At 45.3% G+C, this 17,076-nt stretch overlaps 1 protein-coding gene across 2 annotated transcripts in view; it reads right to left on the bottom strand.

The window, feature by feature from the left end:
• SHROOM3 (shroom family member 3) overlaps positions 1-17,076 on the bottom strand; it is a 75,995-nt gene that overhangs the window by 46,423 nt on the left and 12,496 nt on the right. Inside the window, exon 1 of one of the 2 annotated variants that reach the window (XM_057380021.1) lies at positions 3,465-3,653. The exons of the other annotated variant lie outside the window; for it this stretch is intronic. Coding sequence (XP_057236004.1) covers positions 3,465-3,523 — 59 coding nt within the window. The 5' untranslated portion in view covers positions 3,524-3,653. Of the gene's footprint in view, positions 1-3,464; positions 3,654-17,076 lie in introns of those variants that run through there. 2 annotated transcript variants of the gene reach the window in all.

Below are 17,076 nucleotides of genomic sequence, written 5' to 3' on the forward strand. Positions count from 1 at the left end.
TCATTCACCGAGTTTTTTTACAACCCTCTGGCAGTCAGTCCCTCCCCCACAACCTCTGCTMATTTTCTTCTTTTTCTAAGCCCTCTTGTCTTCAAGAAAGGATGCAATTTTACAGACTTTTATTGTAGGAATTAAAATTTTAGATATTATCATGAGTGAATAAGCTAAAGCAAATTTGTTCCAATGTTTTTCTACCTGGGTTGGTTCTGCAGTGCTGACAATTATTCAGAAAATTCAGCATTTTATAATCTCTCAGACACAYTGGTCCAGCCCTCCACCTTGAGTAAATACATGGCGTGTGTACAGTACTTTGGATTCACTTAATAAGCCAATGGATGTCACTGTTGCTCTACACAAAGCAAAATGGGAAATCAAAGAAAAATAATTAAACCAAAATAAGGTTATAGGAGAGGGCTTTCTAACCTGGTGTGTGCTGGTTAAATTGGGCAATTCCTTCAGGGGCTTCCTAAATGCATGTCCAAGGTATCCCACTGAGATAAGGTCAGGCYAACAGCTGGCTGTAAAGCAGGAAGATTCTTAAAAAGGAACTTTATCATTCCTGCCATTTCASCCCTTCCTTTGCAACCTCCCCCAAAGCTCAGCAGCAACAAGAGTTTGTTGATGAGTTCCTGGGAAGGAGCCACCCTTGTGCAGCAGGATGCTCCAGGCTGGGACAAAGTAGGTCACCAGGAGGCTTTTTCAGCCATGGCCAGAGCTGCAGCTGCCWCATTTCTAGGTCAGTGCTCACTCCTGCTTTAATGGGTTGATAAAGGTTTAAGAAACAAGTGGAGTTTTTGGTTGCATTCCTGTGTGCCAGGTAGCATCCAGCATCTGAGGGGTACTGTCACTTGAGAATCGCTGTTGTAATGAGGAGTTTACACTGAATTACTGACACAGCTYAGGSAAACCAGGAGAGAAAGGCAGAGTCACCACAGAAAATATGGCCCAAAAGGAGAGATAAAAGTTTTGAATGCTRTGAGGGAAAATGAAGACAAATACTTGAAAATATATGAGGTGTGTGAAGCTTCTGATCCTGGTCTGGTTCTGTCAAAATGTGYGAACTGCCCCTCACATACATGGACTCTGCCTCTGTAACAGAGCTCAAGGCAACTGGAATTTGAAAGGATGAATATTATTTGATTTCTTGAAAGGATGAATACTATTTGATCAATCAGGAAAGAAAAGTGCCTGAGGCTGGCCCAGATTTGGATCTAAAATACACTTGGGATCCTTCAAAGTGCTAGCAAGAAGAGTAATTCCATTCCTTGCACATGCTGTTTAACAAGCAGACTCTGCAAACCAATGAAACCAATAAAGGACCCTCAAATGCCAATCATTTCACACTGGACCACACCACTCCTGCCAAGCGAGGAACTCTGTCTGAGACATTGTCAAGATGCTGATAAAACAATTCATTTGTTATCCTATGAGATCCCTCAGGAAAATCTSCATCCCTATCTCAGAAGGGTGAGCTCATTGGAGTCTCTCCCAAGAACAGCAGCCTGTGAGCTGTGTAATTGCAGTGCCCAGGAAGAAGCCTGTGGTAAAGCCTGTGCTGGGCACGGCTGTAGTTTGTGCCTGCTCCAAGGGCATGGAGCTGCTGCACACAACCATGATTCCATCTGCTCTGCCCTGTCATTAATCCTCTAAGAGACACCTCAGCAATGCCTTCCTGCAATGACAGCTGCACCTACCCTACGTGCAAAGGCACACTTCAATTAACCTTCCCTTTTTTAGTTTTCAAAACCTGCACACCAAATGTTTACGTTCCCTTTTACAGCTGGATAAAGTTTTGCTTTCCCTGAAGGAAACAAGTCACTAACTACAAGTCAATGGGTCTCAAAAACCTTCCCCCCTGCTTACGTGGCAGCAGTTCCATCCACTTTTTCCAGAAGTTTTGCGATGGCATTTTTAGAGCCTGCCATCTCCCATCTGATATCCAGCCAGAGGATATTTCTGGCAGAGGGAAAAGCCCAGGGAGCCACTCCACATCAGAACTGTGATGTTGCTCACCCCGTGCTGACGTCAATTAAACCCTTGTYAGCCTCCATCACCAAAACAAATTCTGGTTTATTTATGTTGGAAGAGGCCAAGTCGAGGAATTTGCACTTAACACTTATCGGGTAAAAGGCAAAAGAGAAACACTTGACTCTCTAAGTGGCAGAGAATGACATAACCTAGAGCTGGGTAAACCAGGTAAAAACTAAAATCAGGTAAAACCTAAAACCAGGTAAAAACTAAAATCAGGTAAAAACTAAAACCAGGTAAAAACTAAAATCTTAGGCATCTAAATTAAAATCCTTCATATGTCTAAGCCACAGCTCATGATCATTTCCTTGAGATTGCCATTGATAGTAAATAGTTCTGAAAAGCCAAGCCAGGTATATCTTAATTCCCAAATATTTGGACTGCAAGGAAAGTAATAATTTGAACAGTGATGTTTTCGGGAATTGCACAGTAATTCAAGGCAACAGAGTTCAGAAAGAGGCATCATTTAATGGCTGAGAACAAGCCCATGCCCTCAATCTGCTCTAAAGGAGAGTCCACCCCACCAAAACGCCAGAGCAATTTGCACTAAGTAGGGTGCCACTGATGGGCACAGTGCCCTGGCAGAAAAGAAAGGTGTCCTATAATTTCATAAGGCCAAAATTAAATTACAAGATACTCTGCTGCTATAAAACAAGGCTGCTCCACGCTTGGTATCATTAGGCCCTAAGTCCTGTTGGGTGAAAATCCTCAGTGCCACCACGCTTGTTTCTGAGTCCATGCAAAGACAAAGAAGATGTTTKCTAGAACTGGATCAAAAGGATTGAAAACTCAGTGTTGGGTCTGGAAAACACATCTCTCTGCAGTCTCTAGTACTTCAACTAACTCCCGAATTTCATTCCCAGCCTCTGGATAAACACACCATCAGAAAAGGAGCAAGAAATGGTAACTGAGCACGCAAACCGAGCAAAGGCAGGACATGTCTGAGTGACACAGTTTGAATGTGCTGTGATTAAGCTCCCAGGTGATACGACCTTGTTCTGATCAACTTGTCATCATCTAAACACCAGAAACACAGATCCTCACAGTATGGAGCCCATGCAGAGCATGACACAAAGCAGCTAACAGCAGCATGCCCAGGCTGGGGTAGCTGGCGCTGCCTCACAGCTAAATGCCATCTCCTGTGCACAGCTGGTTGAGCCTGCACAACACCCCCAGCTTTGCTCACCACACAGGTTCCTCCATAAAAGCACAAGCAAACGACCCCAGAAACAGCACCAGGTGCCAGCAAAGTGCAGCGTCCCATCTCAGCACATCTCCCAGTGTCCCATCCCTCACCAAAGCAGGCCGGCACAACAAGCAGCAGCGAGTGCCTTTMAGCTGTCACCCAAGGCTGTAGTTTTCCCTGCAGGGGAGGTGCCCAGGTGGGGTGTGCAATGCCACACTGTGTCCCCAATCCCACAAAGCTGGGTACACACCGTCGGGATGCGCTCCAGAGGGCCAGGATCTTCTTCAGGGCGTGCAGGGGGTGCTGCATGGGCAGTGCTGTGGGGAGCTCCCTCCCAGCTTTCAGCAGCAAGGCTGCAGCTCGTGCTGTGCATGGGGAGCCAGGCCAGGGCAGGAAGGGGAAGGAGCCRGCCCCACTCACCCTTTTAACAGGCAGGCAGCAATAATGACAGAGCTGTGCTCGCCAGCAGCCAGCCAGCCATGGCTTTGGTGGAACTGCCCCTTGCTGCAGGCACTGAGCTGATGAGACAGGAGCACGGCAGAGCCAGGTGACTAAACCAGGGCAGCAGCAGCAGGAGGGATGCAAGAGGAACAAGGTGCCTTGTTGTTACCCCCACAAAAGCACTGCCATCACTCTGAAGCTAAAGCAAGACCCTGTGTTTTAGTGATCCTGAGCTGTCCAAGCTCAAACAGACCAGTGGAGCAATGGCTTAGCCCAGCCTCATCCAACACTCTTTCCAGAGCCTGAAATGTTCTTGGAACTGCAAAAGCTGCTCCTATTCCAGTGGAATCATAACTCCTTGGGAAATGATCATAAAAAGGAGCCGAGGCAATGCCAGAGATTCTCCATTCCTGGTTTCGATCAGTTCCCTGTGTGATCTCCAACACCCGTGAAGAGATCTCCAACACAAATTTTACTGCCAGTTTCACAACCACACCTAGGGGTGCTCTCAGCCCAGCCCTTACATCAGGACTGTGGTTGGGTAACAGCCTGATGTCTCCTGGCTCAGACACTGCCTCTTCAGACACTGCCTCTCCTCCTCCAGCAATGAGAACCAGTCCTGGGAAACTCCTGTCCTTCCCACTATGGAATGATACTGCAGGGCTGGCTGGGAAAAGCTGCTGTCACACACGTCCCTCTCCTCCTCCTCTGCTGCTGCTTGTCCTCTGCCCCAGGGGGAAAGGGATGAAAAAGGAGCAGTAGGATGAAATTAATGGGGAAATCCCCAAAGAAATRAGAGAAACCACAAAGAAACCCAGAGAAAGGCAGACAAGGAAAGCCTTAGAGAAAAGGTCACCTAACAGAATCAYACAGGACAACTTCTCTGTGCATATTTGGTGCCATCCTACCAAATTAACCACTGATTGTCTCAAGAGAGTACTATAAAACATTGATTAAAAGGATTCTAAACCTTATTATATTCTGAAAGATTTTGCCTCTCTTAGGCATATCATGTACTCATCCACGTTAAGTTAAATAAGGGCATTTTTGTCCCTCTCCCTATTTCCGATCTTGAAGGAAGCAGGAATTACTTGACCTGTCATAGGGATAGAAACTGAAGCACTGTTAAATTTACAGATAAAGATCTTTTAAAAGCAGGTGCCTAAATTCACCACCTGAGTTTCCAAAGCACAGAGCAGTCTGCAGCCCCCACTGACTTCAAAGAGTCCACGTCAGCCATTCACACAGTTTCGGAAAAGGATGAAAAAAGATAAGGATTTCTTTTGATGAAAATCTTGTGAGTCAGGGTTGGGATGGGAAACAGGGTTAAGCAAAAGGAAGGCACATGGCAGGCTCAGCTCCACTGCCCTGGTACAGTGTGTATTTGCTAAATTTATGGGTGTTTTCTCATCCCCATGCAAGCAGGCCGTGTCTCCTCACTGTATCAGTAACAGGAGATCAGCCTAGCTCCAGCCTCATTAACCATGTGCTGAAACCCARCATGTTTTCTTTAAAGAGCACACATGCAGCAGGACAGTGCTCCCCCTTTGATCTTCACCCTGCTCCTTCCAGGATCACTTTGGATATGCAACTCCTCCTCATGTCCCAGAGAACGTGTCACCATAAAACAGGAGGAGCAGAAAGAAGGCACGCACGAATAATCCCCCTCCCCAACCAATATATCCACTCCACATCTCTAATTACAGCCAGCCAGGACGGATCTATAAGCTCTGTGCTGCAGACAGGAATGTTTTTAATTACACATGGTTCCTAGACTGCCAGGTAGCCAACTGCTCTCTCAAATTAGCCTGGTATGGTTTTCTCTCCTCCCTGGAAACATCTCCAAAGATGCCAATGCTGAAAGCAGCTACAGCCTCGATTAAAGATCCCTGTGGATGCCAAGCATAACCTTGCCAATACTTCTCAAGATGTTTTGCTGGATGGGCTCTCCATATTGCTAAGGAAAAATGAACATGCTCATAATACAACTTCTCACTATGTCAACCTACATGCAAAGCAGTTTACACAGATGAAAAACTGTATTTTCCCTTCCTTGCGTGTTGTGAAAGGGCACAAAGATTCCCATCTAACATCCCACTTCCTTCCTCGGGCACCACAATAAAATTCCCATTCTGTGCAGGCAAAATGATTCCTGAGAAGAGGGCATGAAGGCAACTTGGCTTTGATCACTTCCAAGAAACAGCAGAAGGAAGAACTTGTACTTGGGTTAGCCTGAAGTGCACACCCAGGGGCCTTGCTTCAAGCAGGATTCTTCTGCAAGTACTCATACATAACTGGTGTTCAATTAAAACCCTGCCTGTTCATTTGGCATAATATTAGCTATGCCTTCCTGTTGCCTCATGGCAGAGATGCTGCAGAACAACCTTCAGCCATGCTGGTAGAGCTGCCAATGTGMTGGGAAGGTTCAGGAAAGGCCAAGTCAGTGTGTGTGATGGGGGTCTGGCTGCTAAATGATCCTGCTGCAAAGCTTTCACGTTTTTAAGAGGAAATGAAGTTTCAAGCTAAAAAGCAAATGCTTTGTTTTGAGCAGAAAATTATGATTATTTTCACAAGGAAAGCCTCCCAATCTCTGCCATGGATCTGGGAATTGATACCACACCATCCAGGGCAGATTRCTCAGTTACCGAATTTGGTCAGGCAATACCTCTCAGGATGGAAATAACGTTGTGCTTTTTTTTTCTTAAAGCTTGGACATGTGACTGGATATTTCCAAARTTCAAATTTGAAGCTTTTTAATWTCTRCCAGAAGTGAGSYRGGCTGGGAGCAGAGGTGCAGCACRTCACCACCATGAGAAACGTAGCAAAAAGTAGATAAATTGACTGAGAGTATGGCCCAGATCTCTCTTTGCAAAGGCCAGACACGGTTTTATTATTCCCTGCATATACGGTATCAAGGGAAACACAATCATTTCCCATGTACTMGAGAGTAAATGAGAACAGAATCAGACTCCACAGTAATTGAGAACTGGTAGTGAACTTGCTCTGTAAGTCTCTCTAAGCCTCAAGCCACCCATCATGCAGACGGTATTAATTTTAAGGGGATAAATAATGCAGAGCAAAGAAAAAAAAAATCCTATGCAGTCAGCCCACAACATTCCAGAGCTATTTACTGTGTGGGTTTTTTGTCATTTTATGGTTTTTTTAACAGTTTTAAACACTGTCCTCTTGATTCATTAGTTTGGTCTCCAGTGAATAACAGGAGGTTTTTACAAGCCCAGCAAACACTCAGCTATTATATTATTTTAACCCCAGCTGTAGCAGTGGTGATCTGTGACAGTTTGATAGCTGCTGTATATACAGAGCGGGGGYTTGGGATTTTTTTCCTTTCCCCTTTTTTTTYCCCCTTTTTGGTGAAAGCTGGGGGCAAGGCATGGCAGACAATCTTGTAACGTGCTGATTTGTTCTGCTGGCGTCTCTCACCCTCAGCTTGTCACATGGACTTTTCAGCATGCACTAAAAAACTAATCAAAACAATCCTGCAGCGTGAAAGGTGCAGGCAACGACTTTCTGACACTTGTCAGGAATTGCCATCACTGGGAATTCTCATGCCCCACCACCCACCCTGARTAACCTTCATAACAAAACAGGGCTCAATGCCTTCAGAAATGATTCAGGTCAGAGCAAATGTTGCTCATGTTTTATCACCCGGGAAACTCAGAAACTTTCCAAGAATGAAGTTATGGGAGCGGGGCAGCCCGGGGAGCTCTGATGGACTCAGACAAGGAGGTCTCAGTGTCAAAGCAGCACGTCCAAGGGCAGGGAGAGCAGGGAGRAAAGCCCTGAGAACCTGGAGGACACTGCTTACAAACAGGTGCCTGAATGCTAAAGAAARACACACAGAGAGAACAAGCAGCGAGACACAGGCATGAATGGAATAGATTTTACAGCCTGGCATGAGGAATTTARGGAATTAAGATGATTCTTTTTTGTTTCCCAGCTTAGCAGAAATATTCAGGCTTTAATTATCATCCGCCTTGCTGATGGAACACAAATCCCCAAGAATCCCCTTCTGGGGCACTCTGTGGTCTTTGACTTACCTGACACCCAGAAAGAATTTGATTTTGTGCCTGACATTGCTGTCAGCAAAGAAGAGAARCCAGTGTTAGAGGGTTTAGTCTCCTTTGTTGATCTTGGCTTACACAGTGTGAGGACTTCAGGCAGATTGGCACTAAACAAAAAAGTCCAATGTGCTTTTGCCCTAAATTCCAGGGTGCTACTCTGTGACAGGACTGCTGGTGACCCTCTCCCTTGGTCCAGCACATGGCCTCTGGCCCTCTATCCAAGGGCTTGATCCTGCAAGGCTGTGCCYGCTGTCCCCACACCAGCACCAGAGTAATCCAGAGCATTTCAGTGCAACTACTCACACTCCTAAAGCTGATCATGACCTTAAAAGCTTTGCTGGATCAAACCAGAATATTTGGCACTGGGTAATTCAGGAACCACTTCTTTTGGTGAATCATCTTCTATGAGCCCTTTTGCTTGAGCAGCCCAGCAAACACTCCCAGTAGGAGACAAACACAATAAAACAGTGAGGGGAGCAATTGCCAGACTTTGGGATGGGTCAGAGCCAGACTGTAACATAAATTATGTATTTTTGGCTTGCCTTTGGCTATGTCAGTACTTGTGAGTAAAGGAAACCTCCCGACYTCCAGGCCTGGAGCAGCTCACTGAACTGCTGGGGACTCACCACAGAATGTTGTGGGTCTGAGCCCAAGGTGAGCAGGGACATCTTCAAAACACTGTAGCTCAGGTTTCAAGGAAAATCTCCCTCTGATTCACTTTGGTTTTTCTTAGAGCACAAAAGGGTTTAGAGACAATGTCAGGTGAAAGATCTGCACAGAGTTAAAGCCCTATTGACAGCCTGACTTCAATCCCCAGCAGTGCAGATGTGCAGAGATCAGACCCTGAGCACAAATCCTGCTTGGCCTAACTTTAAAACATGCACTCAAGTCAAGGCTTTTGTTTSTTTGWTTGATTGTTTTAATGTGTGGGTGTAAAATATGGGGACAATTCCCAAGGATCCTCCTTTCAGTCTCTACCCCATTCCCCTCTCTTTCTCTAGAAGAAGGAACTAGCAAAATGTTGGGTATCTGCCTAAAGGAGAAGAACCAGTGGCAGAGCTCAGGAACTGGGAAGAGAATCACAGCTGCACAATATCACAGTGAAAGCTTCCTAAAGGTAACCASTGAATGCTTTTCCTGGAATCCTGTTGTAAACTTTACTCATTCCTGCCTTRTGGAAGCATCACCACATAGCATCTCCCTCCAGCATGAACTGTGATTGCCCTGTTCAGCAGCAAGCAATCCCAGCAGCTATTACACTGCACTCTTCATTTCCCTGGAGGGAAGCTGGGATGGCAGTGACACTGAAAAATAAAAGTCTTCTCAACAAGCACATTTGATCCTTGATGAATACATCTTGGAATGCTAGCTCCTAAGAGCAAAGGTGGGTAAGGAATCTGTAATGTGACAGCATGAACTCCAAGCTGGCAGAAGATTTAAACCARAGTAATTTTCATTAAAAAGATAAGATCCTTCAGAATTCTTCRGCAGCTTATGGTAACTAGGAGCCCTTATTCATTCTTTTAAAAAGCCATTTGTTACAAACTCTCATTCACCCCCCCACACACAGAAGGCTGAGTCAGATGAAAGATGTCTGCCTGTTAAGCTCCATGACAGAAAATATGTTAATGACTTTGAAATTAAAGCAAGATCCTCTTACATATACCTTAACTATGAAAAAATAACTCTCAGTTCTTAGGCCTTTTCTTTAGGCAAAGGTGAAGTAGAGCTCCAGTGCCACCCTGGATGTGAGTGCAGAGCTGGGAGTGGATCTCCCATGTCAGAACTGGTCTCRTAGGAAATGTCATTAATAAAAGAAACGTTTTGAGCCCAAGCAGCTCTGTGCTGTAACTTCCCAGGCAATACACTCTGTCAGCAGTWAAGAGTGACCTGCTGAATCAGCCCTGAAGGTCCCCGTAATGCCCTCCAGGCTGATGCTGACTGACTGATGGCATACCTGGAGATTCCTGCTGCCCCAGGGCCTGGCTCAGCTTTTGCTCTGCTTTTATGGCAGCAAGCACTGCTGGCTCCTAACCCACCTGTTTGTATGAGATACAGACACGTAGATAAGGACAGCAGTAATTCTAAGGCAGATCCTGATTCCTGCATTCAGCACACCTCTCTGCAGGGCATTGTTTGGTTACTTGTGAAATGGTGGGTTCTAMTCCCCTCACTCCAGCACTGCAGGACTAGACCAGATCCACAGCACTCACTGCACAGGAACCAGCTCGGGAAGCTGACCAAGCTCTTTGTAAAAAACATTCAGGACATTGCAAAGGAGTTCCCACCTGCTAAAACCRAAATTTGGGATCGGTCATTAATGCCAAGTCCAGCTGCCACTGCTGAACCAGTGTCATTATCTGACTGCCCATCCCTCAGAGGCTCGGACAAAACTGGGACAAGGAACAAAGCACCTTTCACCCCAGAGCGTGTTGTGGGTCACAAGGTCGTAAGACACAGCTCAAATTAACATTTTGTCTGCTGCTAAAAGGTTCAGGGCCCTGGAAAATAGTGCTGTGCTCATCTCCCAGACCAGTGCTGGGAAGAATAAACACGCCAGTGGGCAGCACATGGCAGGCAGCTCTCACACAAGCAATCCTTACTGTCTGGTGAGTCCCACTGCAGCCATGAGGGAGGGGGTGTCCATGTCATCCTGCAGAAGGAGGAGAAAATGCACGGAGACATTTTATCAGCTGGGACTTTTCCACATTTCCCAGTCCATCCCTTTGTTTTTCCTTTCTTTTCCTCCAGTATTTGAACTTGGAAAGGTTTCCTGGTGGCCCACACACGTCACAGGCAGGATGTGCTGTGCAGCAATGTCATCATAGGATCATTTAGATTGCAAAAGACTCCCAAGATCATCACGTCCAACCTTTGACTGTTCACCTTGTCAGCTAATCCAYAGCACTGAGTGTCACATCCAGTTGTTTCTTGAACGCTTCAGGGATGGTGACTCCACCATTTCCCTGGGCAGCCCATTYCAGTGCTTGGCAATCCTTTCAGTGAWGGAATTCTCCCTGATGCCCATGCTCTGTTCAGTTAATGCTGTATCACTGCTCACAGCCCAGCACTTCCTGCTGCCTTCCTAAACAGCACAGGAGGGAGAGGCTCTKGCTTCCCAACTTCCATCAACTGGCACATCTGAGCTGCAACTTGCTTTTAGTGACTTGCTGGCCTGGTAAATCACAAAATGARCAAAATACCCCACCAGACAAACRGACAGTTTGCAGAGCAAAACCCAAYTCTGCATTGCTCCTCACTGGTTTTGTCCCAGCACAGCTCTCTTTTGGTTTACTCTGAAGCATTGCATGTGCCCACACCCACCCACACCCATTCCCACACCATGAGCTGTAAAATAGCTTCCAGCCCATTGGTTTATGATTTATCTTCAACTGCAAAGAAAGAAATAAAGCAGGGTACAAAGCTGAGTTTCTCCGAGTTCTTCTCTGCAGCACAAGTGCTTTATGGTACCTCCTTTATGATTCTTKGTCATGTGTTCTTTATTCCTGGTGAACATTGTGAGAGCTGTGCTCAGCAGCACTGCAGCATCATCAGGGATGGCAAACTGCTGGAATTAAGAGTGATTTTCAACAGAGATCCCAAATTAAGCAGGAAAACTTTCAGCTGAGGGCTCACCAGGATGGCAGGGAGCAGACCACTGTCCTATATATTCCCACACCTACAGGCACCTGGGGTTTCCATAATCCATACTTGCAGGGCACTGGAATTATGAGCCACATTTGTGGTGCTCATGGTGCCAGCCCCATCCCAGAGAGAGAACAAGCACTCAGCCACTGAGGCAGAGATGAAGCAGGAAGATTGAGGTTGTACTCTGGGCCTGTGAGCAGAGCCCCATCTTCCAAGTCCTGGATGGGAGGGAGAATGATGAAAAATCTATTCCTCTTTTTAGCTACCAAAAGCTCATTCTTAGGTGACTRCAGCTGAGGAAGGCAATATTTTCTATTCTAAGAAGTAGCTCTCACCATCTACTTAGCAGGAAAATCTGGGCTGTGGTTACAGCAACCAAAAGTACAAAGACATTCCTCAGAAAATTAGAGAGAAAGACCTTATATTTTTCTTTTAATTGCCATTTCATACCTTCAGCGGTGCAGTGTATTTTGCAAAGTGCCCTGCACATGGCAATTAAGCCTCACAACATCCCTTGCCTTAGGAAGGGCTGTCACAAGTAGTGCTTGGACAGTGAAATGGAAATGCACAGCAGTAAACATCTTGCCTCTCATCCCACAGTGAGTATGTGGCACAGGCAGAAATGAAASCAAGGCATTCCAGCCCTCTAATAGTTGCACAGCTACTAATCAGGCTTTACACATGTAACTACAGGCCTTCATTTTAATATTGTCTATGTGGAAAGAAGCATATTGTTGATTTTTTAACAGCACATATTAATTATCCTTTCCTTAATCTTCCAAGGGGATTAAACASTGAGGAATAATACTAGCTGCCTTTYCCCCAAATTTAAATGTTGAGTGCTGACAGTTTGTATTTTCCTTTGCCCCTAAACATTGCCCTGAAGGGTTGTTGTGTCTCTGCAGAGCATGAGGCGGTCCCACATACTAACCCTGTACACAGGTCTGATTGAAGGGCTCCATTTCAGACACCAAAAAGCCTCTTGTCCTCCACGGTGCACAGCTGGACTGCCAAAAGATGCCAAAAGATGATAGCTTGGCTCTGCTTAGATGGATCAGGACAGATGCTTCCCCTCAGCCACTAATTCAGGCTAGGCTTAACCTTCACACCCTGCCACAAAAGGCAGCACAAACTTTCTTAAAACAATCCAGGCAATTCTACCCTTTCTACACATACACATGACCACTGCCCCTGTCTGATAAACTGGCACCTCACTTCAGCTTGTGCTCATGCCTAATAAATACCCGGGGCTGAAGTTGGGGATTTATTCCTAGAGGGGTAAGGTCACTCAATGCCTTGATTCCAGGCCTGGAGCAACATCACTTGCTCATGTCCTTAATGACATCATGAAGCTTGTGCCTTTAAAAGGCTTCTTAGCAGCAGCAGGAAAAAGAAATGCCTGGGAGGTTCCAAAAACTCATGTCTGAAGGTTTAATAGGTTGATTTATGGGTCTGGGTCTCTCCCACTGCAGCTCTAAGTAAATGTTCAGTTAGGATTTTGTGAAGGGCTGGTGATCATTTCCTGCTTTGTCAGCTTTATTAAACGGAGCAGCCGCTGTTCCCCTTCCAGAAACAAGGCCTCTCTGATAAGAATAACTTGAAAAACAAGAGCAGTTCAAATTCCAATAGCACTAATTCATCATTAAGCCCAAACTCCTTTTCATGACATTGTTTTAAATAAGCCTATGCCAGACAAGAAAGACAGAGCTAAAAACCATGGAATAGAAGTGCTTGGATCCTGAATGAAACACAAAARGCTGTATGCACGCTTGGTGAGGGGAAAGGTCATTTCTTACCTGGCAGTCTCCAGGAAGAACAAGGCAGGGATTTCTCAGGTGATGAAGATCAGGCCCTTCTGAGGATTTAGCATGTGGAAATGGCAAAATGCCTTGTGCTCTATACAAGTTCACAGCTCTATTTCCACAGTGTGGCCATGAATAAAATTTTTCCTACTCTCAGCTGGACACAATATATATGAGGCACATCCTGGAATGGAACATTCATAGCAAACCAAAGCTTTGCCCTGTTAAAGGGAGGGCTGGGAAGTCTCACAGCCTGTGGATTTTGTGCAAGGTCTTCTCACRCAAAAGCTGTTTTTTAAAATGTCACAGGGAGCCTCAAGTGTCCTGGAATTTACCAGCATCATCCAAGAGGCACTTAGATGTGTAAATAAAGTAGCWGTGCACTTAGTCCTGGCTCCCAGCATGTAACCCCTGTGTAGGAACAAACGTTGTCAGCTCCGATAAGGACGCGGGCTGGTTACACAAAGCTGAGTGGCCCCACTGACACATGCTATGAACCCAAGGAACTTTACATGGTTTAAAGGCACTACTCTAGTCTAGCAGTGTATAATCCAAGCCTAAAGCAATCCAAATCTACCACAATCCAATGGTTTGGGTACACTGGATGCATACATGGGTCTTTGGAGAACATCTCAAATTGAGTTTTAAGAATTCCTGCTTGGAATGTGTCATGTTCAGTACTCATCATGCCAAGATGACCAGGCCAACACGCCATCTCTAAAAACCAGATGTGAAACTGAGCAAGTGCTCCTTCATGAATGCCTGAAGAAGCTGCATATCCCAACCACAGCAGAAGTGATGCCAACAGAGCATGTGAAATACAAAGAGATAAATAATCTGAAGGACAAGCAACCACATGTAGAAGTGGTGTGAAAAAGGCATGGGAAAAGATACAGTGCAAGCTGATGAGCTGTTGCTAACCTTTCCAGAAAGAAATCACTCTAAATTATCAAGAAACCCACATCTTTTTCTCTGATGCCCAAATATCCAAGAAACAAAAATGACACTTGGGCTTTCCTGGCTGCACTTGAAAGGCACCATTACACAGCTCTCCTCAAGGTGCTCCAGGGGAACTGGAAAAGCAGCAAAGAAATGGCAACATGAAATCAAAAGCTGAGAATTATTCACACTAAATCTTCTCCCTTCAGTTGTCACTCCCAACCTCCTGCTCCAGCAAAGCAGAGTCAAAAACTGCCCTGGAAACAAACCCCTCCTTTTGTTCTCTAAAGACCAGAAGTCTTTTTATATTTAAATGAAAATCTGTCAAACTAATTATGTGAATATGTAATGGTCTCATTTTGTACTCATTAGAGAACATGGTAATGGCCATAAATTCCTCTGACWGAGCGTGTATGTGTGAACATGAATGTCTGGTAACGTCTCATAACCTTCAGGCTGGACCACGGCTTTTGTCTCCGGGTTAAACCTCGTGAGACAAACAAAAGGCCCAGTATTGCTTAAATTAGATGCAAAGTGCTGTGTTCCAGCAATATGATAAGCATGATTCTTGTGCACACAAACAGCCCAGGGGAGCTCAGGGACGGTTCCCACCRTGACAGAGACGTGGCCCCCGTGTCGCTCGGTGACGCCGGGCATTGTCCCGGCCCATGTACAATTTTCTGCTTCAGGATAAATGGGCACTACAGCTGTTGCTGTGGATTGCTCTSAATGTCCCATCAGGACAACTTCAATGGGATGTGGCATTCCTGGCATTTTTTTGTGCTTTTGATAYCCATAGATAAAGGGAAGGAAAATAAATAAATATGGACAAGCAGCACTGAAATAAATGTGCATATATATTATCTCTTATTTATAATTTACATTCTTTTTTCACTCATTTCTCGTTATCCTCACATACTGAAGAAGGATAACTTTTGGGTTGGCATTAAAATGGGTCCCTGTCTGAATTAAACAGATGCAAGGACAAAATCAGCATCTAAGACCATCCAATGCAACATGCTGGAGCTGAGGCAGAAAATGTTGAAGAGCATTGATGATTCTGGAGACCTATTGCAGTGTAAGAACAGCAGCTACATKTYATAGGCASAAGTGGRCTCCTGGGCAGGATGAGCCAGAGGRCACAGACTGTCTCAAGACTCAAGCCTGAGTTCCTGGCTTTGTTTTAAAATGTTATTCTGAATGGTACAAAGCGCAAAACTTGTGATAAAAACTGAAGAGAGAGAATGAGATTGAACTGTAACAGCCCTCAGTCATGTCCAGCCTTCCTCTGCTGATCCCGCTGTCCAAAACCAAAACAACCCAGCTTGGCTTCTTTCCCTTCCAGCTGGGGGACTGTGGGAGCATCTGTGCCTGGACCAAGGATTTTATTCTACATTACAACAGCTGTCAGGTAGAGAACACAGGTAGAGAACACAGCAAAGACAAAACCTGATGCTAAGGTAGTCAAACTGTTCTGCCCAGTGCAGCTCACAACATCCCTCCACAGCTGGCTCTTGCTCTTTGTTTTTTCCAGCCAAAAACCAACTGCTTTGTGCCTGAACTGCTTGTTTAGGCTAGAAACTCACAGTCCCCTTTGCCCAGCAGCTGTGCAAGAGTTCCTGGGGAAAGAGAGGAGGCTGAGGATGAAGGGAGCATTAAGAACCCATAAGAACATCCATACTGGCTCATTRAAAAACTAAACAGGACTAACTTCATTGAGTTCTTGATTTGAATTGCTGCTTTCCCCACCCCACTCCCCATGGTTTTTTGGGGGTCATTTCCTGGGAAGGATGCCTGCAAAGAGCACGGATACAACTGAGTAAACCCCTGATTAAAGCCCAAATCTCTGGTTGCAGCAGCATTGCCGTTTTCCCTGAATGAGATCAGAAGTAAGAGATAAAACRTATGAGGAGGTGAAAGGCTAATGGCTCCTGAAATAGTTCGGTGGTGATAGGGCTGAGATTATTTCTTCGAACAACATTTCTCTCATTAAAAGCAGGTAGGTATCAGATTTTAATGACTTGTTTTTTCCCATCTGGGTAGGGCCAGAAAGACTTTACTCTCCTGTTCTCCACAGCCGTCTTTCAGAAGAAATGCTTTACCTGCCTTCTTATCATGTTAAATGATACCTGTGCTTGAAAGCAGGATTTCTACCCTTCCCTACAACATTAGGCAAATATACCTGGTTCTCAGAGAGCTGACAGGAAGGCAAATCCCCTACTGCAAACTGACAGCTGTCAAGTGATAATAAATACCTGTAATAGGGAGAGTTTTATCCCTCCTCCGTGTACATATCAGCTTTCACTGAAATTATACCCTGCTCCCTGTGATCAAGCCACTGGAGCTGTGTGCCCAGCTTCAAACACAGCCCTGAGCACTGGGGGGGAAAAACTGCTGGATTTCCTCCCCTCTCCAAGACATCGCTTTGCAAAAGGCATGAAACACTGCCAGTTCCTTGATTCCCTCTTATCCACAGGGACTTCTCTATAAATTTTGGGTTTTATTGCATCCTGTTAGGCATGGAAATACTAGAAAAAAATACTAAAGAAACCAATATATTGTCTGGATAAGTTAAATAGCTCCCAACTTCTGAATATCTCAAGTCAAGCCTCTTGAAACTCTCATGTAAATTTACAACTCCTCATCTTAAGGGAATTAACATACTTAAAAACAATCCACTTTGCTGAGTCACAGCAAGAGGTTGAGCAATTTGCAGGAATGAGGCCTCAGTTGCTTGACAGCAGGAAAAAAAGGACRAGGTGTGGGGAGAAATGAAATCTGCATTTCAGAAGGGAATTTCCAAGGGAAAGGAAGGAGTAAAACTAATCAGACAGTCTGACAGATAGTCTGTTCCTGCCCCTGCTGCCTGAATGAAGGCTCTTTCAGCACAAACCCCTCCCCATGGYACCAGTCTCATGCTGGTGTCCTTTGGGTTATGTGGCAATATCTT

This window comes from Malurus melanocephalus, unplaced genomic scaffold, assembly GCF_030028575.1.
Source record: "Malurus melanocephalus ecotype Western Australia unplaced genomic scaffold, MMel_1.1 scaffold_433, whole genome shotgun sequence".
NCBI classification, from domain to species: Eukaryota; Metazoa; Chordata; class Aves; order Passeriformes; family Maluridae; genus Malurus; species Malurus melanocephalus.